The sequence below is a fragment of the Lontra canadensis genome, unplaced genomic scaffold (genome assembly GCF_010015895.1).
Source record: "Lontra canadensis isolate GAN:19392208 unplaced genomic scaffold, GSC_riverotter_1.0 scaffold35, whole genome shotgun sequence".
Taxonomy (NCBI): domain Eukaryota; kingdom Metazoa; phylum Chordata; class Mammalia; order Carnivora; family Mustelidae; genus Lontra; species Lontra canadensis.
In genome coordinates, this window is record NW_022631029.1 from 15,456,733 (window position 1) to 15,479,750 (window position 23,018).

General features: G+C 46.0%; 1 protein-coding gene across 1 annotated transcript; it reads right to left on the minus strand.

Annotated features, from left to right (window-relative positions):
- Positions 1–1,426: 1,426 nt before the first annotated feature.
- DNASE1L3 (deoxyribonuclease 1 like 3) lies at positions 1,427–22,826 on the minus strand. The gene is made up of 8 exons (XM_032868421.1): positions 22,418–22,826; positions 15,823–15,911; positions 12,059–12,148; positions 11,307–11,419; positions 8,626–8,738; positions 5,379–5,536; positions 1,906–2,002; positions 1,427–1,603 (listed from the first exon to the last, which is right to left on the minus strand). Exons 1-8 carry the CDS (start codon positions 22,556–22,558, stop codon positions 1,490–1,492), a joined length of 915 nt encoding a protein of 304 aa, XP_032724312.1. The 5' UTR covers positions 22,559–22,826; the 3' UTR covers positions 1,427–1,489.
- Positions 22,827–23,018: the final 192 nt, after the last annotated feature.

Consider the following 23,018-nt stretch of genomic DNA (forward strand, 5'->3'; position numbering starts at 1 on the left):
TTAAGCCAACCCCTTTTGATTTTATTCCCTTGCTCAGATGCAACCAAATTTTAAAAATCAGGCTCATGGTTTCTTTCTTATATCAAAAGTCACATCGTCCCTGATATATTAAGGAAAATAATCAGGGGGTGGGACCCTGCTTATAGGATGCTAATGCTCTATTTTGGGGAGTCATGGTGCTGATTTATTCATAGATTTTCTTGAAAGAATGCATAAGCTGGTAAGAGGAGTTGGTTCTGACACAGGAAACTAGGGGGTGGGGTCCCAGGGCAGCAATCCTTATCACTGCTTATGCCTTGGAATGCCTGCATATTTAGCCATGCCCAGGTACTATTTGAACAAAAGAAACAATACAAGAGAAAGCAAAGCCAAACAAACAAAAATGGTCACCATGGATACAGGTGAAATGGTGCTTCTCGGCAGGACTCCTCTGCAGTTCTTTGGTTGCAGAATGGTAACAAAATACTTGAGTCTCTGCCAGCCAGCTAGCCTCCTCAAAGCCTAGGAGGAGGGAGACTTGGAACGTGCAGGGAAGGGGCAGTCCTGTGGGGCACAAAGTGCAAGGTGGGACAAAGGCAAGGCTGACATGATACCCCACAAAATACAGACCCTTGTAGGCATCCAAAACCTCTGGGCTCTCTCCAGGTGGGTGATGGGAGTGTCTGAGGGATTTAGAAGCAGGAATGGGAGTGCAGGTAGACTATGGTCAGAATGGAATTTCAAAGGATGGCACTGTAGGTACTGGGCTGGCTGAGTTGGAGGACAATTTAGAGGCAGGGAGACCAGATGGGATAACCTTCCTTCTTGATCCCTGTGAGACATGATCACCATCCTGACCTCAGACAAGAGGAGGTAGATTCCTCAGAGAGTGAAGGGCCCAAATCATGGGGTGCAATGGAGGCCTTGGCCTTCCTGGTCATTTCCTGTGGACTAGGATCCACTCCATGACTGAAAGCCAACATTCTTCCTCCTCCGGCAGCCTCTTTCATGGCAGGGCTGAGCAGAGGCAGTGACAGCTGATGGGGCTCTCCTTGGGACATGAAGACTATCCTTTAGGACTGCAAAAGCCTCCAGTTTCCTTTTGGGTAATTCAGGGAAGGTATAGCCCAAGTAGGATAATAGAAGACTCTCCTCCCAACTTGACAAAAATTTTTAAAGATTTTTATTTATTTTTATTTCTTTATTTGAGAGAGAGAGAGAGAAAAAAATAAACAAAACACAAGAGGGGGAGGGGCAAAGGGAAAGGGAGAAGCAGGCTCCCTGCCCAGCCCAGGACCCCAGGACCCCAGGACCCCAGGATCATAACCTGAGTTGAAGGCAGACGCTTAACTGCCTGAGCCACCCAGGCACCCCCAATTCAAGGGAGATTAAATTCACGTTGAAAATGAAAGCTGTTGGACTTGTTTCCTGAGTGCAGGCAGCAGCCCATGCCTCTTAGAGCTGTTTTATTTAGAGATAAGAAATGGTTAGTACAATGGCTCCTTTGTATCTAGGAGCGTCGGACCTTTTTCTTCTTCGGAGAGATAGATTTCTTGCTGTTGGTGAAGGCCCTTGAAGACTGTAGTTTAAATTCAACTGGAAAGTGGTCGCTGACCTCCAAAGCCTATAAAGAGAAAAGGGAGATGAATTTGGGAATTCAGAGACTGTCATTTTAGTGAACAAATTCAGGCTCAAGGTGGGAAGATAAAACACCTAAAGTCATGCAGTAGAACACACACTAGTGAGTGTCATCCTTGGACCAGCTCAACCAGAAATTTAGTAGGTCTTCAAGCCACAGAATGAATCATAGACTTTGAGACTCGGGGTCCAATGGCCCTATGTTGTATCTCCAGTGGTGGCCTCAAAGGGTGACACCAACCCATCTCCCAGGACAGTGGTACAGAAAAACAAAGATGGCAGCTGTACCTCCTCCTCGGTCAACCCATAAGCTTTCTGGAAGTTAAAGGTGCTGTTTGATTTGAGAACAACAGAGTTGACGATCTCTTGTCCTCTAAGCACGATCCTGGAGAAAAGGGGGAGAAGACAGTCCTATTAATCCACCTCGTTGATTTGTGAAATAAACCAAGTTTCCTGTTTGACCTCTGGAATTGACTGAGCAGCCTGGCTCTTTCATGTGGTGTTCAAACTCCAGGCCTGGTTTTGTCTCCCTTAGGACAGTGCCTAAGATTGGGGAAATTGGCTCATCCCCTACTGGGGCTCTGTGGGCACCAGCACACAGTGTTTCCCTGTGTGGGCAGTAGCCCTGTAGGTGGAAGAAAAGATTTTGTATGAAACATGGACACCATATCATGGATCAATGACTTACATACTGAGAATGTTGTTCCCCTTGCAATTATTTTTCACTTTTCCTGATTCGGTTATGAAGAAAGGTACTGGCTTATCTTTTTAAAAAATATTTTAATTATTTATTAGAGTGAGAGATTGGGAGCACACATGGGGTGGGGGTGTGGAGGGCAGAGGGAAAGGGAGAAGCATGCTCCCTGCTCAGTAGGGAGGGAGCCCGACGTAGAGCTTGATCCCAGGATCCTGAGATCATGACCTGAGCTGAAGGTAGACGATTAGCCCATTGAGCCACCCAGGCGTCCCTGGCTTATCTTTAATAACACTCTAAGCTCCCATTTTAACCAAGACAGAGAAGGCTGTAATCACCAAGCACTCTGCAAGCAAGATAATTAAGGCAGAATTTAACATTGTTCAGTTTCACTGGGCTTATGTTTTTAGTTATTTTCGATTTATGACAAATAATGCTATTTTCTTACCTTAGTATGAAATTTCCTTTATTTATTTATTTATTTGTCAGAGAGAGAGAGAGAGAGAGACACAGCGAGAGAGGGAACACAAGCAGGGGGAGTGAGAGAGGGAGAAGCAGGCTTCCCGCTGAGCAAGGAGCCCAACATGAGGCTCGATCCCAGGACCCTGGGGATCATGACCTGAGCTGAAGGCAGACACTTAACCACTGAGCCACCCAGGCACCCCTGAAATTTCCTTTAAAAATTAATTTATTTCATTACAAATGAATAAATTTAAAGACAAATACAGGGAAAAACCATAGTACAGTTGCTTTTTAACGACAGCAAAAACTGGGAACATGGTAGTTAAGTGAGTTTTGGAAAGATGGATTCTAATATACCCCACGTGGAGTGATACATTTGGGGCCTACATGGCCCCCACCAACTGACTGAGGAAGGACAAGGTGAGTCAACTGCCAGGTCATGACCATCCACTGAGCTTTTCCTAATTCCGACTGACTGATTTGGTTTCCTGTGTTTGCTACCAATCGCACCATGGTTAACTCTGAGCTTAATCCACAAGTAAACTCTTCCCGTTCGCTTGGTGATTCCTTCAAGCCATCCTTCAGACCCAGAGAGTCAAGAGCAACATAGTTAAGGTGCCTCTGTTTCTGGCTTCTGGGGACATGTGTGGGCAGGTCAGCTGATCGTCGGAGGCTCTCCTGAGGCTGCCCCTCGTGCAGCCAGCTCTTGGCGGCTTTCATGTCCAGGAGGGCACGGCTCAGGAGATGTGTTCAGTCAATACTTGAACACAGAATATAGACTTGAATTGAGACCATTTCATCCTACTCCCCTAATTAGAAATGTACATCCCTTTAATTTTTTAAATTTTCTTCATTTTTAAAGTAGGCTCCATGCCCAACATGGGGCTCAAACGCACATCCCAAGATCAAGAGTTGCATGTCCTACTGACAGAGCCAGCCAGGCGCCCTAGAAATTTATAACTCCTTTAAATAAAACATAAAAGAGGGACGCCTGGGTGGCTCAGTCAGTTAAACATCTGCCTTCGGCTCAGGTCATGAACCCAAGATCCTGGGATTGAGTCCCACATTGGGCTCCTTGCTCAGAGGGGAGCCTGGTTCTCCCTCTGCCTGCTGCTTCCACTGCTTGTGCACTCTCTCTCTGACAAATAAATTAATTAAATAAAATTAAAAAAACATAAAATATATATGCCAGTCCAGAAAATATAGAAAATCCAGAGCAAAAATGAGAAATTAATCTTTAAAAAAATCACATGTAATCCTGCCATCCTTTGGCATATATGTGTCTAAACCCGAGGTTCTTTTAGTAAACACCTTTTTTACCTGTTCCCCCACCCCTCCTAATTTACTGTGAGCATCTTTCCTGGTGATGCACTGTTCTTCAGCTTCATTATTTTTGATCACCTCCCCCTTGTTGGAGAAGAATGGGGCCGCAGAACGGCCTTGACCTGCCCAAGGCGAGTGGTCAAGTGGCCATCTCCAACCCGCTTAGCTGGCAAGCCCTCAAAGTAAGAAGAGGAATGAAGGCACCAGGGTTGCGGTAGGTTGCGGGGTGGCTCAGCCTCCTGTGACTTCCTGCCTCCATTCGCCTTTCCCCAATGCTAGGGCTGTTTCCACTCTTGGGAGCTGGAGTAGGGACTTCTGCAAAGGACACACCAGCCCTGAAAGCTCCAAGAGGAACAAAGGAGGTCGTGGGATGGAAGTGAAAGCCTAACCTCAAAACTAGAGAAGTGAGAACAGCTGTCTTCTGGCAGAAGCCATCTCATGCGTCTTTGGAGGCACACCGGGCTCTGGGAACCACGGAAGATCAGGAACATTCACATGCTTTGAGTGCCTCCCACATGTCCTGATTTAAGGAGCAAAAGTGAAAGCTAACTGAAAATCCCCAGGGAGATCTTATAAGTACTTTTATTTATTTTATTTTATTTTTTTAATGTAGGCACTACAGCCTACAGGGGCTTGCACTCACATCCCAAAATCAAGAGACACATGCTCCACTGACTGAGCCAGCCAGGCACCCTGAGAATGCTGTTACTTAAAGGTATGTATTTGCGTCTAGGAACATATAGCAAAAGCTCTGAGAGTGGAAAGACCCTTCTTCTACTGGTCTCATGTGGATCGTCCATTTCAGCAGTGCTTACGCTAGCAAACTCTTGGCAATAACCTAAGCTCGATGATGGGGGATTTAAGTGACTAAATTCTGGTATGTCTTTGTGATGAAATAATTAACAGCCAGTGAGTGTGTGGAGCACTACCATCTGCCAGGCATTGTGTGAGAAGACACATACTACTTCATCTACTCCTCCTCATGGCTCCATGAATGAGGCTTCACGACAATCCCTGTCTTACAGGCCAGGAAGCAAAGACACACAGAGCTTAAGTCTCTTGGTCACAGACATGAAGTGGTAGAGGCAGGATTTGAAGCTAGGCCAGCACTAGCCACCACTAAGCTACACTGCTCAGGGCTCCCTGGCGTGGTGATGCAGGTTGCACACTGCACAAGTACCTAATGGGTGGGCCTGAAATCTAATGGACTGAGGTGGGTTGTCTTTCCTGAGGCATATCAAATACCATGTGGGCTAGCTTGTGTCGGGCAGGTGCCTCCTACCTGTCATATGCACAGCTGGTGCTCCCCTTGACTGTGGTGTCTTCTTGGTCCCCTATCAGCCAGACAAACCTGGTGTCAGTCCTCAAGCGGATGTTCTTCCAGGCCTTCTTGGGGACATAGCTACAGCCAGCATTGAAGTCACCCATGAAAATGAAATTCTGAAAGATGTTATTTGGAATTGTCACCTTGTAGGTATTATTGCCAGATGCTTTTTCTTAGATCCACTAACAGTGGCTCTACCTCCCACGCCCAGTAAACAGTGGGTTCCATTACGAGCTAAATTGTGTCCTCCCCTCCCCAATGCCCCCACACAGATTCATGTACTAAAGTCCTAACCTAATACCTCATGCAACTGTATTTGGAGAGAGGGCCTTTAAATGAGGCTATATGGGTGGCCCCTAATCCAGTATGACTGGTGCCCTCATAAAAAGAGATTAGAACCTGGCAATTCACAGACCTATACCCCTGGGGCTAATAATACATTATATGTTTATAAAAAATTTTAAAAATTATTGAAAGAGATTAGGACACAGACACAGAGGGAAGACCAAGGATAGAGGTTTTAGGAGAAAACAACCCTGCTGACACCTTGACCTTGGACATCCAGCTTCCAGAGCTATGAGGAATACTTTTCTGTTGTTTAAATGGCCCAGTTTTTGGCAGCCCTAGCAAACTAATACAGGATCTTTCTTCATTCCTTTTTCTTTTCTTTTCTTTTGTTTTTTTTTAAAGATTTTATTTATTTATTTGAGAGAGAGAAAGCACTGGCACAAATGGGGAAGGCAGAGGGAAAGAGCAGCAGCCCCTACGCTGAGCAGGGAGCCTACTGTGGGTCTCAATCCCAGCACCCCGGGATCATGACCTGAGCCGATGGGAGACACTTAATAACTGAGCCACCTGGGCACCCTGATTTCTTTTTGGTTTTTAAAGTTGAAAACGGAGTCATGGTTTTGATGAGTATTTGACAGGTGGGAATGTACAAGGGAAGGTGTTGTCACGGGGCTGTAGGATGTTTGCTGCAGCCGTTCCCTCCTGGTCTTATTCTCCACATCCGTGTCATTCAGCATGCTGAGTTAGGTGGGCATAAAAGAATCCAGCTCATTTATTCCCTCAGATCTTTCTGGCTCAAACTACTGGAGGGTATAAATACATGAATGAATCAACGTTTTTTTGTTTCCAAGCAGGAAAATGAATTTGGGTGGTTTGACAGCTTTGGCACCATGCTTTCTCTTCTATTGTTTGTAAGCTGGGAATTTATTCCTGTGGAAATTCTGTCTACTGAGGAAGTGGGAAGAGCCTGAAAGGGAGGGGGTGATAGAATGGGTTGTCCACCCTTGCCCCGAGGCCACCAACAGGATCTTAGAAGTGTTTTTCCCTACAGAGCTTTCGGAAAAATCTTTTAATATTCCTTAATCCAGAGGAAGTGCCATATTTCCTAGTTAGTGCTATTGTTTGGGGTTGTTGCTGACTTTGACATTTTCTTCAAAAACATTTTATTTTGACCTCAGAGATCATGGTTTTCCTGGAGATAGATGAGTGTGGTTGAGGGAAGAATGTCATCCTTAACCCCAGTGACCACTGGCTCCTATTGTTTTAGGCACAGTTTACTGAGCACGCACTATGTGTCAGGCCAAGCATTAAATGTTTCATAAAGTTGGGGCGCCTGGGTGGCTCAGTCGGTTGAGCATCTGACTCTTGATTTCAGCTCAGATCATGATCTCAGGGTCCTGGGATGGAGCCCCACCCCTGGCTTTGTGCTCTCATGGACTCTGCTTGTCCCTCTCCCCTCTGCTCTCTCCCCTCATGTTCTCTCTCTCTCAAATAAATAAATAAATCTTTAAAAAATGTTTCATAAAGTTTAAGTTAAATCTCACAATAAACACTGGGAGGTGGAAGGGACCTTTAATCCCTGTGGAAACAGGATAGAGGGATAAGGTGACCTGCTCTAGACCATTCCACTTATTGGCTCAAGTGATAAAGTCAAGAATTAAATCCTGATCTGGCTCACTGAAGGCCCTTAGCACAAGAGTAGCCCCTCTTATTCACTCTTGTGCCATCGATGCCTCCCTAGTGCCTGACATTTAAGAGATGCTCAATAAATTGTTAAATGACTGAAAGAAGTCAAACTTTTAGGAATGAATGAGTCTTTCTCTTGCCTGGCAAGAGAAATAAGCAGTGAATTACACACCTTGTGCTCTCCATGTCCTAGCTCTGTGCCCCCACTTTATTTGGCCCATGTTGCACTTTGAACGGTGGATCTGGAGAGGAGGAAGGGGGTGGTCACTGGAGCACATCCCAAAAGGAGGAAAGAGGAATGAGGAAGAGCCCTCTGGAAGACTTCTGAACTTGCCAAGAGTTTTCACAGACCCTCACAGCTACACAGGTGGCATCCCTGTTTTCTAGGTGAGAAAATAATTGAGGCCAAGAAGGACAGTGGATATATTCCCCTAGATAGCACCCTTAGATCACTGGAGAATCCACTTCCGTCCTTCACCTCTGTCTATGAGGTTGGGCTGAAGCTCACACAGATTTAATCAATCGGAGCTTCTCAACCCCCCTGATCACAGTGATTGGTTCAGGGATGGACATGTGACCCAGTCAGGGCCAATGGGACTCAACCCCAGGGCACTTGTTGCATAGTGGGACAGACAGTTTGTCGGTGGGCTGGAAGCTGCTGGTGGCCATCTTGCCATCCCAGAGGTGGAGCCCACCCAGAGGAAATGAGGGCAAAGAGATGGAAAGAAAGCGAGGCGACAAGCCTTGATTACTGGATCCAACTATGCCTGAACTACTCCTGGACATTTTAGTTACATGAACCAATAAATTACACCTCCCTTTCACAAACCAGTTTTGAGAGTCTGTCCCATGCAGTGAAGGACTCCTGACCGCTGTTCTCATTACAAAGTGAGAATGATAAAGTTAGTAAATCGTGGGGTTATTGGGAGGATTAAATTGACTTGTCCATGTCCAGCCTCAGCATAAGGCCCGGCTCCCACTATTCGTAATTTGGGGCAGCCATTATTAGTGGAGCGGAGTATGAATTGCCGAGCCCCACGTGGACGGGACCCAGGCAGATTTAGCAAGAAGGATATTTAAGGCCGAGGTAAGGCCTAAAATGAGGCTCTAACAGGGTGCTGTGCTGCACATGTCCTGTCCGCCTCGCTCTCCCGGGGAGTCACTCATCCCTTCCCAGAACCAGATTCTGCCTCTGCTAGAGGGGAGTTCAACAGACACAGAGGGTCATCACCTCTGCCTTCCAGCGGCGTTTCACATCCCAGTAGACATCAGCGAGCTCATCTATCTCTTTCACGGAGGTCTCAGGGGTGGTGTGCAGGGGGACAATCACGAAGTCCTTGACAGCTGAGGAACAGGAAAGAGGCGGAGGTCACACGCACACTTTCCTGAACAGGAACAGGTTCAGAGAACACTGCTGGAGAGAAACAGGCTGTCCTTCCGGAAGGCCCAGACTGCACTGCCTGGGTCCTCTCATTTCTGGAGGGGCCAGCCAGCCAGTGGCTGAGTTGTGAATGTTGTTGGACCATTGGGCTGCTGTTCTCAGCGCATGAAAGCCTCATTTTTCACCCATTCACCTGCCCGGCCAAGAGAAAGCTGGTAATCAGGCCTCCTTGCTGACATTGTGGGTGTTTTTATTTTCTCATTTTTTGAAAAATGGTATTTTCCACTTTTTAAAAAATAAGTCTCTTTGGCTTTTGTACAGAAGAAAAAAGTTTTTTCTTGTTAAAAAAATTGAGGCTTATCAGTTTACGTTTCTTTTGTAATCTGGAAAAAAAAAACCCTCTAAAATTATGTATTTTTTAAAACAGCCTTTGTGAAATAGCTGAAAACCTCCCCACCAGGAGGGACTGAGCGAGCCTGTATCCGGGAATGTGGGTGAGCTTGGGAGCCGTGCCTTGCCCACCTGCCGGTGGCAGCTGGCATATTCTGAGGGCCTCTTCCCCAGGCGTTCCCTTGCCCAGTGCCTGGGTCCGCACTCGTACTCAGGAGCTGAGGGCTGGTGGGGAATCACTGCTCAAGTCACACAGTGGGGAGTCAGGACTCAGATCCGGAAGCCTGTCTCCACGACCCCATACTTACCCACCAGCCGTGTCTCCCACTCTCCTCCTCCGGCTTCCACTCCATTCCCCATCCTCTCTTTGGCCCCCTAAACACCCCTGCCCTTTTCCCACCTCCAAGTCTGTGTGTGCTCACTGGGACTTCCCCCTGGAAAGGCCCTTGCCTTAGCCCTCAGTGACTGGCTTCTTCAGGTCACACCCCATGTCACCCTGAAGAGGCCATCTGTGGCCTGCCCCATCTAAGGCAGGCCCCTCACCCCCTATGGAATGTACCCTGCTTTTACTTCCTTCCTGCTCTGAAGTTACTTGCTGTGCTTCTTAGTTTTTCCCACTGGAACCTTGGCTCTGTCTTGCTCACTGGCTTGGCTCCAGCACTTAGCACAGTACCTGGCCCCTGGGAGGGACTAAAAAATGTTTGTTGATTGAGTTTATGATTGAATGAATGAATGAGTAAATGAATAAAGGAAAAAAAATGATAAATGAATGGCTAAATGATACAAAGGAAAAAAGTAAATGAATAAAGGGAAAAAATGATAAACGAATGGCTAACTCTATCTTTAATCTCAGAGGGGACATAAGGATGTTTCCTTGTACGAGAGAGAGAATTCCAAACAGGGCATGGCTGCGATGCCATCCTCTGGGAGGAGAGGTAGAGAAAGGAGGAAAGGTAGATGCTCAAGATAAACAGGTTTGTTTAGTCATGATTAGCTATGTGTCGCTGAAGACTCTATTTGAGAAGGGGGGGCGGGGTGCTCTGCAAACACTGGTCAGCCAAATGGGAATTGTGTGTCTGACAAAGGTGATTATTACACCTGCTCTCTGAAGTGCATTTCTGCCCTAAACAGCCCCCACCTCCTTCTCTATTTCTACTGGAAATTTCCACCACCATTCTTCCATGTTTGTTTTCCCGAAGTACTCACAAAGCCAGGGCAGAAATAGTTATGTTCCTCCTTCAGGCTGTTTATATTTGTGTAATATATATGCAGCTGTACATACATACAGTTCTATGGATATTTATTTGGTCAGTGTCTGTCTTGTCCACTACAACGTAACTTCCCTAGGACAGGGACCTGTCTGCCTGACTGTCCAGTGCCTGGAACAGAACGTTGTAGGCACTGAAAAAAAAATTTGATTCATATAGCTCCAATCTGCAAACCAAATTAATTATTGACTTTGCAGTTAGATATGCACAGTGGTTAAGAGTGTGGGCACCCAAGATAGTGGCTTGGGTTCCAACTACTGAGTGAGTGACCTTGGGCCAGTGATTCCACCTGTTTGAACCTTGGCTTCCTCAAATGTAAAGTGCAGATAATCCTAGGTCCTCCCCTGCTGGGTGTTGCAAGGATTACAGGAACCTGGCACTAGTCAGGGATCTATAATTGTTAGTGGCTTATACAAGTGTAGTTGTCAGAGTTCAGACGTGTAGTTGTTTGGATTTCCTCTCTATAGGCAGTCTGTGGAGGAGATTGGAGGGGGAGGGAGAGGGCGACTCTAGGTTGGGGGTTCGTCTCTGCTAGCCATCGCTGGGATTCTCTTTTTTAAATGAAGTTGTATTTGATTGGGACTGAAAAAAATCATGGTAAATAATTTCCATCAGCCTAAAAGCTCAGAGAGTAGAGTTATCACTGATTTCTGAAGGTGAGTTCCAGGCTGAGGAGGTCTTGAGTCATGGCATTCTGAGAAGCCAGGCTACCTCCTCAACATTCAAATATTAGACCTTCTTAATGGCCATCTCAAGTCTAATGTCTCCCTAACGATGCTGTGCAAACCCTGGGACCCCCGCTCACACTCGGGGCTACTGTCCCTTCGTGGGATCACAGGAAAGTCATGAGCAGGAGGGGCCTGTGGATCTCACCGGTGTGGGGTGACTGGAACCAGACCACAAAGGGTTCTCTGGAAAACACATCTGCATCACCAGCCTGATAGTCATGGTAGAGGTAGCGTTTCTTCACAGACACTAGCTTTTCCCTAGAAATAAAAAAAAAAAAAAAAAAAAAAAAAGGAAGCCCTTCCAGCTGATTCAGTTGTTTTCTTAACCTCATTCAAGAAGCAGAGACATAGCCCGTGGCTTTATCGGCCCCCCAGACAGGCTGTTGCCCTGCAAGGGATCTTTCCCTCGAGAACAAGTTTCCGTCAGCTCCTCTCAATGGCCAGAGCCCTTTGAAAGCTGGAGACCAGAACAGCGCCAGTTCTCTGGGGCAGCCACAAGTTAACATTCAGACTTGGAACACAGTTACGGGTAAGAAGAAGACAACACTGTGAAGTTTCGGAGTCAGCCATGCTGGGCAGCTCAGGTTTCCATCCCTGGGCTGGAACTTGACTGTGAAGGATAAAGAACTGACCTCCAAGACCAGGCAGCCACTGAACCAACCAGCAAATTCAAGGTCAGGAAGCTGCGTGTGCTTGTCCTTTGAGGAGATGATGCTTTGCTTCAGCCTCAATTCGACAGTAATTATTTTGATATTTTGATATTATTTGATATTGAGAACTGGTTAGAGGTCATTAGAGATCCACATTTGGTTTTGAAAAAAAGAAATGCATTTCGATTCAAATCACAGTCCTCGTTTCGAAGTGAATCATGTCCCAGGAAGCCGAGACTGTACTTACTTGTAGAGAAAGGCATACTGTTCTTTATATGTGTTTCTTCCAAGTCGAGAGCTAATCACATAGTTGTAGATTATATGTCTTCTTGAGTTTCTAGAAAACATAAAGATTTTACATTGCATCTTTAAAAATAAGCATTCCCCTACTGCAAACTCCCCTCTCTTCAATCTGTATCCATATCGCCAAGGGTATCGTGGAGAAAGGCTGCCATTCGTCATAACCTTGGAGTCTAATAAAAACGGCCACCATCGACTAGGAATGTGACATCTCTCAGGATCTTTACAGACTATTATCTCTTGCCCTTAGGAGATGGGTAGTATTGTTACCCATTTTTTATAGTTTGCAGGTACAAAGCTGGGATTTGAGCTCAGATCCTTTATACCCCAAATCCACAGGCTTTGGCCTGTACCTATGGGACATGATTGAGACCATAGAAGATTCAGGACAGATCAGTCCCAGATCCCACTCTGGTTCATGGCTGGGGCTGACCTCATACTCCCAGGTGGAGTAAAACTTATCAGGTCACCCTGTCCCTGCACTACTCCTGAACATTTCTCAAAGGCAGAATTCCTAGTACCATTTTCTTTTCTTTTCTTTTCTTTTTAAGATGTTATTTATTTATTCAACAGAGAGAGAGATTACAAGTAGGCAGAGAGGCAGGCAGAGAGAGCGCGGGAAGCAGGCTCCTCGCCGATCAGAGAGCCTGATTCGGGGTTTGATCCCAGGACCCTGAGATCATGACCTGAGCCGAAGGCAGAGGCTTTAACCCACTGAGCCACTCAGGCACCTCCCCCCAGTACCATTTTCATTGGATGTTCACTCCTGCTCTGAAAACCCCCGAACATTTTCTCACAAGTCAGCTATTGTTTATGTCCTGGGGGCTAGAGATATAGCTCTGAAGTCCCATTACCTTACCACTCATTCATACCAGGGAAATGGACTCCCCGTGTGTTTGCCAAACCTGCTGATAACTCCACCCATGGCAGGGCCTGACACAGTTTTACTTCATTCGCAAACGGAAAGATCTAGGGCATATCTAAGCTGTGGCATATTCTTAGGTTCTGCTGGAAAATAGCAGATTGGGTCTTTAGGAGCCCACTGAGGCCCTACAGAAATTCCCGAGCATGCTAGATACATCTTCTACGGCAGGTCTGGCTACTGGGGCCCAAGAAGTGTGGACAGTAGATTCCACCAGGTTTCCAGTTTGGGAAGACGGGCCTTGTTCTGAATCTCGCCTGCCAAATTTTGGGTTGGCAGACTGCTCACAATGACTCAGCTGTGAGGCGATTAAGGCCCCTCCTGGCTTACAAGGGTTAAGGGGACAAACAGGCCTGCCTCTGCCTGGAGTCCATGGCACAGTCTAGGGAAGTCGGGGAGAACTGACAGCAATAGGGGTGGGAAGACCCGACCCAGGATGCTCTGGGGAGGCATCTGGAGCCCCCTGTCTTCTCATGCTTCTGAAAACTGATCAGAGCCCCTCTATGGGAGGCTGAGGAGGTTCAGAATAGAGCACCCGCTTTGGAGTCAGACATGACCCAGGTGCAAAGGTAAGCTCCAGCGTTTACTGGCAGGGTGATCTTGGGCAGATCCCTCCTCTCTGAGTCTCAGTTCCCCCAGCTATAAGGGAAGCAGTAAAAGTACCAATCCCACAGTTGTGGGAGTAAATGAAATAGTGCACATAAATGGATTAACAGGATGCCTGGCATGTAGTTAGGGCTATCGATGATACCCTCTGGACCACTATCTGCCATCGTAATTGTCTTCCTTTTACTAGTAATAGACTCCACCAGCACTTACTGATCCCTGCTACATGCCAGGCACAGTGCAACCACTTACATGCAGGATTTAATCACAGCCACATCCCAGGAAGATGGGTTCCATTATTAGCCCCATTTTGTAGACAGGGAAAATGGGGTACGGAGAGGTTGAATAACTTGTTCAAAGTCATAGTAGAGCCAAGATCCAAACACAAGAGGTCTGAGAGTAGTGTAGGTGCCTAACCCTTGTGCTAAATTCCCTTTCCTATCGTCAAAGAGCAGATCTGGAACCAGAAGAGCTGCTGAGGGTAAAGCATATTTTTGGAGGAGAAACTGAGGCCCAGAGGGGGGTGGAGCCAGCCCAAGAGGCCTCTGTGAACGAGAGTGTCCAAGGCTGTTCCTGCTGGGCTTAACGAGGCTGGATTGATAATTTATTTATTTTTTTTAAACATGAGTTTCCTTAATTATAAAAGTGTAACAATGGCCAGATGTACTGGATGGTAGATTACATGGTTCTTAGCATTTTCTCTGTGCTCTTAAGAATGTTTAAAATACATCATAAGAAAAAGGAAAGGGCATGTAACATTCTCGTTGTAGAAAACTTGGAAAATACAGACAATATATAGAAGACATCATATTTAAATTCCTTGTAATTTTTGCTCTGAGATAGCCGTTGTCAGCCGTTTGATTCACCGCTTTTGAATCTTTTAAATGTTTCTTGTTTTTTCTTTTGACATAATTGAACTACTTGGTACATATTATCATATGTTCTAGTTTGTGGTGTAATCTTATCATGTATGTACAAAGAAACATTATATTAGAAGTTTTTAAAAAATTGGGGCGCCTGGGTGGTTCAGTGGGTTAAGCCTCTGCCTTCAGCTCAGGTCATGATCTCCGGGCCTGGGATTGAGCACCACGTCGGGCTCTCTGCTCAGCAGGGAACCTGCTTCCTCCTCTCTCTCTGCCTGCCACTGGGCCTACTTGTGATCTCACTCTATGTCAAATAAATAAATAACATCTTAAAAAAAAAAAAGTCTTTAAAAATTGGAGTGCGTCAGAATCACCCGGGAAGGCTACTTAGATGAAGATCACTCTCAGGGATCCCGCAGACATTCTCTTTCAATAGCCTGGAAGTTCTGGAATGTGCCTTTTTAACTCACTTTGGGGTGATTTTCAGGTGGCTAGGTCTGCTGGTTATTGTTTGAGAAAGAATGTAAATCATAACTATAATCCAAAATTATAAATTATTTGAGGACGTTATCTTTTGGGGTTTTTTGAAGTTATAAAATCAATCTAGGCTTTTTGTAAGATATTCAAATCATATACAAGTATATAAAATAAAAAGTAAATGTTCCCTATTTCTTCAATGACCCCATCCACAGTGGTCCTGCAATCACACCCACCTCCCTGACCCAGAGGTAACCACTCTTAATAGTGTGGAGCCTATCCTTCCATTCTCTCCTCTATCCCCATGCAAACTCAAACACACTCTTACTCAGGCATAGTAGTAATGTGATCACTAAAATGGGCCACTCTATCTACAGTTCAGAACCTTTTTTGAATTGCTTTCAAGATGACGGCAGTCGTCTTCCCATGCTGAATATTTAGCTCTAGCATATTCTGTAGTGAACGTGGTTTTTAATGGCTATGTAATATTCCAGCCTGCAGGTGTATCATAACTTCATATTTGTACTCACTCTTTTCTTTACGATAGTAGTTCTAATTTCAACATCTTGTCTGAAAACCTCTTGTCTCTTTCGTTTCTCTGTCTTGGCTCCTCATCCATTTCCTCTATTTTGCTTTATCATATTAAAACTAGCCAGTCGAAAGTTCTCAGGACTGCAGCTAGTGGAGTTGGAAGCCTGGGCAGTGTTGGCCATGTGACGTGGTGGTCAGGGCAATGCTGGCTTTCACGCTAGTTTCAGTTCCCCCGGGCTTTTCAGATATCCATGCACTTAACCTTGAGCCTTCAGGGGGTCCAGGCCACCCCCACCCCAACCCCGTCTTTACCCATTTAATCTCTCCATCAGGGTGGGACAGATCCTGTTGTTGCTGTCCTTGATTTCCATCAGGAGTATGATATCACAGCGTTTGATGACCTGCAGAGACAGAATTCCCAGATGTCTTCAGGCAAATAATCTACACATAATAAAATCTTGTATTGGGCACTGACTATGTTTTAAGTATAGGATTCGTATTTGGTTAATGTAATTAACTTCATTGCTGAAACAAGTGAGGAACTTCCTGAGGTAGGTAATATCGTTATGTCCATTTTATTTTATTAAAGTTTTTATTTTTAAGTAACCTCTATGGCCAATGTGAAAATCAAGCTCACAATCCTGAGATCAAGAGTCACAACCTCCACCGATTGAGCCAGCCAGGCACCCCAGTTAAGTCCATTGTAAAGATGAGGAGTCTGGGGCTCCAGGGAAGTCAAGTAAACTACCCAAAGTCACTCAGTTAGAAAGTGGCCGATACCGAAGGCAAATATAGGCAGTCTGAATCCAGAACCTATGATCACATGATCATGTGTCCTATATCTTGGCTTTGCTTGAATAATCACAATAACAACTACAAATATTTATTAAGCTCTTAGTAAGTGAGAGGGACACAGCTGGATACGGGTCTCCCCAGTTCACCTGGCAACAAAATTATAATAATAAAAATTACAAGGGCTAACATTTATTGTGAGCCAACTCTGAACCTCACCAACCTTACGAGATAATCATAAGCAGAAATCAGGCTCAGAGTGATTGGGTGAAAAGTTTGAAGTCACACAGCCAGTATATAGATGGTAGAGTCGGGATTTGAATTCAGGATCGTGTGACTACAAAGCCCATGATGATGTTAAAATACAGGGAGAGCTGGGTCTGGCCACCAAGCCAGCCTGCTGATTTAGTCACCTGTCACTGTCAGACCTTTCTTGGAGGCACTTTAATCTAGGGGCACCTGACTGGGTCAGTTGGTGGAGAATGCAACTCTTGATCTCAGGGTTGTGAGTTTGAGCCCCTTACTTAAAAATAAGTAAAATATTTTTTAAAAATACTCTTTAAAGTATGGATCAAAAGCCTTGGAGAATGTACTTACCCTTTGGCCTAGTTTTCCCACCTGGAGGAAGGTCTCCTATCGTAATGTAATATCTACTGCCTCTCTGCATCTCAGTGTCCTCATCTATAGATTGGAATGATGATAGTTCTTCCCTCACAGGGTTGCTGGAGGATTAATTGGGCACTTGGAGCAGTGCCAGCCGTATAGGAGGCACACAGTAAATTATTACTGCTATTATTATAACTTGTATAGATCAAAGAGGAAGATACATTGCAACAATGACAACAACAAAATTAGAAACAACCCAAGTATCCCCGAATAGGAAACCATTAAATGAAAGATAGCATAGGGCATTATATAGAATTAAGAGTCATGTGAATGGGTCCCTCAATGGCTCAGTCTTTTGAGCGTCTGACTCTTGGTTTCGTCTCAGGTGATGATTTCATAGCTGTGAGATCGACCCCCATGCTGGGCTCTGTGCTGGGTGTGGAGCCTGCTTAAGATTTTCTCTGTCTCCTTCTGCACCTTCCCCTGCTTGAAAAAGTCATGTTTTAAAAGAATTATTAACAAAATAAATATATAAACAATAACAGCATGTGAAATGCTTCTGATATAAAAGCAGGATACAAAACTGATGATAGAGGGTAGTCTCCGTGCTGAAAAACAGATGCAAATTTATGTATTTATTTTTGTGTAGAAAAATGCTCATAATGTCTTAAATGCCAATAGTTCTTATCTTCCAGTGATAGGATAACACTTCTTTATATGTTTCTGTATTTTCAAAATAGTCCCTAATGACTATTTTTTACTTAATAAAATTAGTTTCAAAATTCTGAGTTTATATTTTAAAAAATTATACCTAATTTTAAAAAATTAAAAGTGTTATTTAAAAAAGAAAACTGCAGAGTGCCTGGGTGATTCAGTTGGTTAAGTATCTGCCTTTGGCTCAGGTCATGATCCCAGGATCCTGGGATCGAGCCCTGCATCCAGGCTTTCTGCTCGGCAGGGAGTCTGCTTCTCCTTCTCCCTCTGCCTGCCTCTTCCCCTGCTTGTGCTCTCTCTCTCTGTCAAATAAATAAGTAAAATATTAAAAAAAGATAAGTGTTAGCTCTTACCATCGACTCACTGAATTTATAATAACCCTTTGATGCAGGTCTTCTTACTGTCCCCACTGTATATATAGTTGGGCATTCAGCCTCAGCGTGGCTAAGTAAACTGAACATCATGTGAATATGGATAATGGGATCATCTGCTACAGAGCCCCTCTTGACCACTTGCTCAACAGCCAAAGTAATCACCATATTCCTGTGATTGCTCCTTTTGAATGTCATCCACAGGTGCAGGGCAAAAATGGACCAGGGTTCAGACTGCATTTCCTGAGCAGAAAGGTTGAGCTTTTAGATTCCCTGCTTACAGCTCTTTTGCCCGCACAAAATAAACCACTCCAAAGCCCCACATCTCCAGCAGTTACTCCAGCGGACCTCCATGTCCCTTGAGTACTTGCCTCTGAACCTCTGGACGAATTTCCTATAGGCTGGAACCTACAGCGCAGTGAGCGATGGATCTCATCATCGGAGTTCTCCTGGGGACGAACCCTAGAACTTTAACAGTCCGTCCATCCTCCCACCCATCTCTCCACTCACTTGTTTATCCATCCAACAAAATTCTGTCAGGGGCCTGCTGTGTCCCAGATGACCTGTGAGGCCTTACTTTACTCACAACTCTACAGCATCTGGCATGAGTGAAAGAGAGAGGGGAGGGAAGGAGAGAGAGGGAGGGGGGCCCAGGGAGCCATACTGGAGCCATTTGAGCCCAGTGTATAAAGCACAAATACCTTCCTGTGTTTGACTCTTCTTTATGGCAGCATAAGAAAAACGGGAATAAATTTCCTAGCCAGTGCTTTAAAAAATAATTTTGTTAACAGTTTTCTAATTATAAAAATAATGTTGCTTATTGTAGAAATTTGAAAAATACAGAAAAGACTATTAAAAAATCACCTGATGACCTTTAAACCCATCACCCAGACACTTCTCACATGATTTCTGTACTTATATTTACAAAATGACATCAAAATAACTCCCGTGAGTTAGCATCAAATGGCCTCAGATTCATATCTTGACTCTATTGCTCACCAGCTGTGTGACCCTGAGCAAGTCACTTAAGCTCCCCGAATCCACCAGATTGCTCATCTATAACCTGGGATGAAATCCTCCTCATGGGGATTTGGGATAGATATTAGGCATTCAGTCCAGTCCCTGGCCTGGAGAAGAAGCTCTGCAAACAGTGGGGCAATGTTTATCACACAGTTTGGGTCTGCTTGGTTTTTTTGTTCTTGTTTTTCAGCCTCAGTGATGTTCTGAGCATTTTCCCCACAGTGATTAAATACTCACTTTTCAAATCTTATCACTGATACATGTTTTCCCTGCCCCCATTTCAGGCCAGGAAAAAATACTTCTCCCCTGAATCTATCTCCTCAGAATGAGCCTCCAGAGATGGAAGGCCCCCCAGAAGGCCCTTCCAGACCTGAAACTTGAGATTTTCCTGACTCTCTTCACAGATGGGAGGGAGGAAAGGCTGAGCACAGCCAGCAGTGAAGCGTTCCCAGCAAGCGGTATTGTGCTGTGAGTGGGCCTGGAAAGACGGGAAGGGGCAGTCTAAAGAAATCTTATGAAGACTCTGGGGCCAAGAGCAGCCTATGAAACCGTCTTTTGTGCCTCTGAACAGGGAACAGCACAGTACAGGAGGGGACAGAGCCCAGAGAGGGTCCGTTAGGCCAGGGTCCCAGCCTTTGCTCTCACACTTACTGGCTCCATGACCAGGGACTATGTCCTTCTCCGCTGTGAACTCCACTTGCCCATGTGCAAAAGGCAACCAGAGGGGTTGTGAGGCTGAACTTGGATGCTGCCTGATAAGGGCCTGGCTAACAATAAGCACTCCCAAAATTATAAGTACCATGTGCTGTGGGAGATGATGCCTCCCAGGTCCCCCATCTCAACCCGAGTGCCTCAGAGCATCAAGTACTTGGCCTACCTTCAGTATTTGTTGGATGAACAAACTTTGCTCTTTAAGGACACAAACTGAGGAATGGGACAGAAGCAGCCTTGCCCAGGCAGGATTTGGCATCTGGAGAACTGCCCATGGTGCCAGCCAGCAAATCCAAGATGGAGAAGGCAGATCTCCTTCACTCTCTAACCTTCCTGATGAAGGTCATAGACAACAGCATGATGAAGCTGGGCTCATCTCCAAAGTGATCAAGCCAGTATGGAAGGGTGGAAAAGGCATCTTCTCTAATAGGGTTGGTTCATATGGCTGGATTGGATCCTGGCTCTTCTGCTTGCCTGCTAGGGAATCCTGGGTAAGGCACTTCACCATTCTGAGTCGGCCTTCTCTGTTACAAAGTGGAGGGAATGTCACCTATGTCATAATATTAAATAAGAATATGGAGGCATCTGGATGGCTCAATTGGTTAAGCATCTGCCTTTGGCTCAAGTCGTGATCAGGTCGTGATCCCAGGGTCCTGGGATGGAGACCCACATTGGGCTTCCTGCTCAGTATGGAGGCTGTCTCTCCCTCTGCTCCTCTCTCCTGCGCTCTCTCTCCCTCTGTTTCTCAAATAGATAAATAGATAGATAGATAGATAGGAAGAAAAAGAAAGAAAGAAAGAAAGGAAGGAAGGAAGGAAGGAAGAAAGAAGGAGAAAGAAAGAAAGAAAGAAAAGAAAGAAAAGAAAGAAAGAAAGAAAGAAAGAAAGAAAGAAAGAAAGAAAGAAAGAAAGGAAGGAAGGAAGGAAGAGAAAGGAAGGAAAGAAAATTCCTGGCCAGGAGCAGGTACGCAGACACAAGGCCCTGTGAATATTACTGCCCTGAATATCTGGGTTCGGGTTTCACTGTAAGTGCTCTCCTTGGCTCTGGCAGTGTTTGGGGATGGCCTCTGTTTACGGGATGGTTTTGCAGCAGTGGGGTTAGGTAAGGATTCCTTGACAGAGACTTCCCATGTGCTTGGTGTTTGGTGTGATGGGCTGTCCATCAGTCGGCTCTCTAGGACATGGCAGCTCCAGGGAGGTGCTAAGTATAGGGCCCCAATGATGGAATCTCCACGAACCAAAAAGACAGCCTCTTAAGATTGTGATGACTTTTCCTGGGTAGAATAAGTGAGGAAGGCGATCGGCACTAGGGAACTCATAGGTACCCAGGCTCCATGTGCCCTCGTGCAAGGAAGCAGGGAAAATAGTTTCCCAGCACGTCAGAGCTCCCCGTTGTGCCAGGGAGTCTCGGCTCCCACAAGTTGGGCATGGTTGTTCTGGTTAAACGACCGCCGCTGGAAGGCCTTGGGTGCCATCCAAAGGGCAGGGCCAACCAGGGAGAGGGCGATCTAAATAAGAACAGAGCGTGTAGTGCTTGTTCTAATCCATTTTGTGTATTAATCCCAACAGTAGCGGCTCTGTTTGTGATCATCTGCCCCGTCCCAGGCTCTCCTGGGGCCCTTCCACACCTTGAGTTCTCTCTGCCAACCAGTGTCATGGGTTGTGTAAGGCCCAATTTCTGAAAGGCCCAGAGGCTCAGGGAGGAGAATGGAATTCCCGAGCTTGCTCACACAGCTGCTGGGCAGGATCTGAACCCAAGGCTCGAGGTGTTCCCACCATATCACAGTGCCCACAGGATTTTCTAAGGTGATAATACCCAGACAGAGTCCTGCAAAAGATTTCAGCTCCCAGCATCATCAGAGATTAGTTAACGTGTCAGGTAAAGACAGTTAGTTGACTCCAGAGAAGCGTGAGCAGCCACTCCGGACCTTGGTCATACTACCCAGGGAGGTCTTATCTAAGTGGAGAGAAAGTTTAGAATTGGTAGTTGGGAAAAGGTTGATGGGTATAAGGTGGAAAAGGAGGGAGAGGTGGGGAAGAGGGAAGGAGAGAGAGAAAAAGGAAGGAAAGAAAAAGAAAAGAAAGGAAGGAAGGAAGGGAGAGAAGGGAGGATGGAAGAAAGGAAGGAAGGAAAAGAAAGAAATCTGTGCTGTATTGATGGATAAAAAGATAGAAAGACCAGGCTGGGCTGGCATCCCAGCTCCCCCTCCACCCACCCACCACTTACATGAGGTCACTACACCTTTTGTTGTTCATCTCTTCATGGGGGGTAATAACCCTCCTTCTTGAGAGTGATGGAACGAAATCGTGTATTTGTGGTGCCTGGCGGGGGCATTTAGTAAATGGTAATAAAAATCATGGTACTAGCCAGCCCTTCCCTGGAGCTTACTAGGAGCCAGATACTGTTTTAGGAGCTTTACATTTACCAACTCACACAACCCCCCAAACAATCCCACAGGGAGGAGCTGTCGTAGATCCCCAACGCCCCTCATATTCAGAGGATGACATGAAGCCCAGAGAGGGGATGTGGTTATTGGCATTATTGCTATCGGTACTGCGACCGAATGCAAAGGCAGCTGCTACCTTCCCCCTAGAGACTAACTTGGGTGAAATTTCTCCGGAGTCTCTTGAAGTTCGAAGGCAGAGAGAGGGCATGAGGGGGATCCAGCACTCTGTGGCAAGAAGGGGTCTCACCTTCATGATGACGTCCATGGCATTCTTGTTTTCCTTCTTGGCTTCCCCAAAGGACCTCACGTTAAAGGAGCAGAGCCTCAGGGCCAGGGCACTGCTGATGGAGAGGAGGAGAAGCAGCGGGAAGGCGGGCAGCCGGGGCATCCTGGCGGGGCTCCTGATTCAGCAAGAGGACCGCGGTGGCTGGTGTGCGAGGGCTCCGGGCCACCTCCTTGGGCTCAGCTGACTTATAAAGCCTGCAGATAACAGGAATGACTGGATTCCTTGTTGCTACTTTCACTTCTCTGAGGAACTGAAGATCATGGGTTTCTTTCCCCAAGGAAATGAAGAAAGGGGTCTAGTCTTTTAGGGGCCCCTGTTTTTGTTACTCTGGTGCGGAAATTGGCCTGCGTATTTGAGGGACCATTCCCTGCAGAGTCTCTCCTATCCCAGTCGGGAACCAGCTGTGACATCTGGTTATCAGCCCTGCAGTGTCATGCCATATGCCTCTTCCTGAGAATGGATAACTCGGAAGTGGTCCACCCAGAGGGCAGCTGGGGTGAGGAAGGCTTCTGTGGAGGGGATGGTGAGACAGTGGTCAGTGGGAAATCCGGCCAGGCTTTCT

What these genes read in the sequence shown, in the direction of transcription:
- DNASE1L3 (XM_032868421.1), bottom strand. Translation starts at nt 22,558, where the DNA reads ATGCCCCGGCTGCCCGCCTTCCCGCTGCTTCTCCTCCTCTCCATCAGC. An exon ending in CCATGGACGTCATCATGAAG is followed by an intron (nt 15,912 to 22,417) that starts GTGAGACCCCTT and finishes CTGTCTCTGCAG; the next exon opens with GTCATCAAACGCTGTGATAT. An exon ending in ACCAGCTGTGCATATGACAG is followed by an intron (nt 2,003 to 5,378) that starts GTAGGAGGCACC and finishes CCTTTTCTCCAG; the next exon opens with GATCGTGCTTAGAGGACAAG.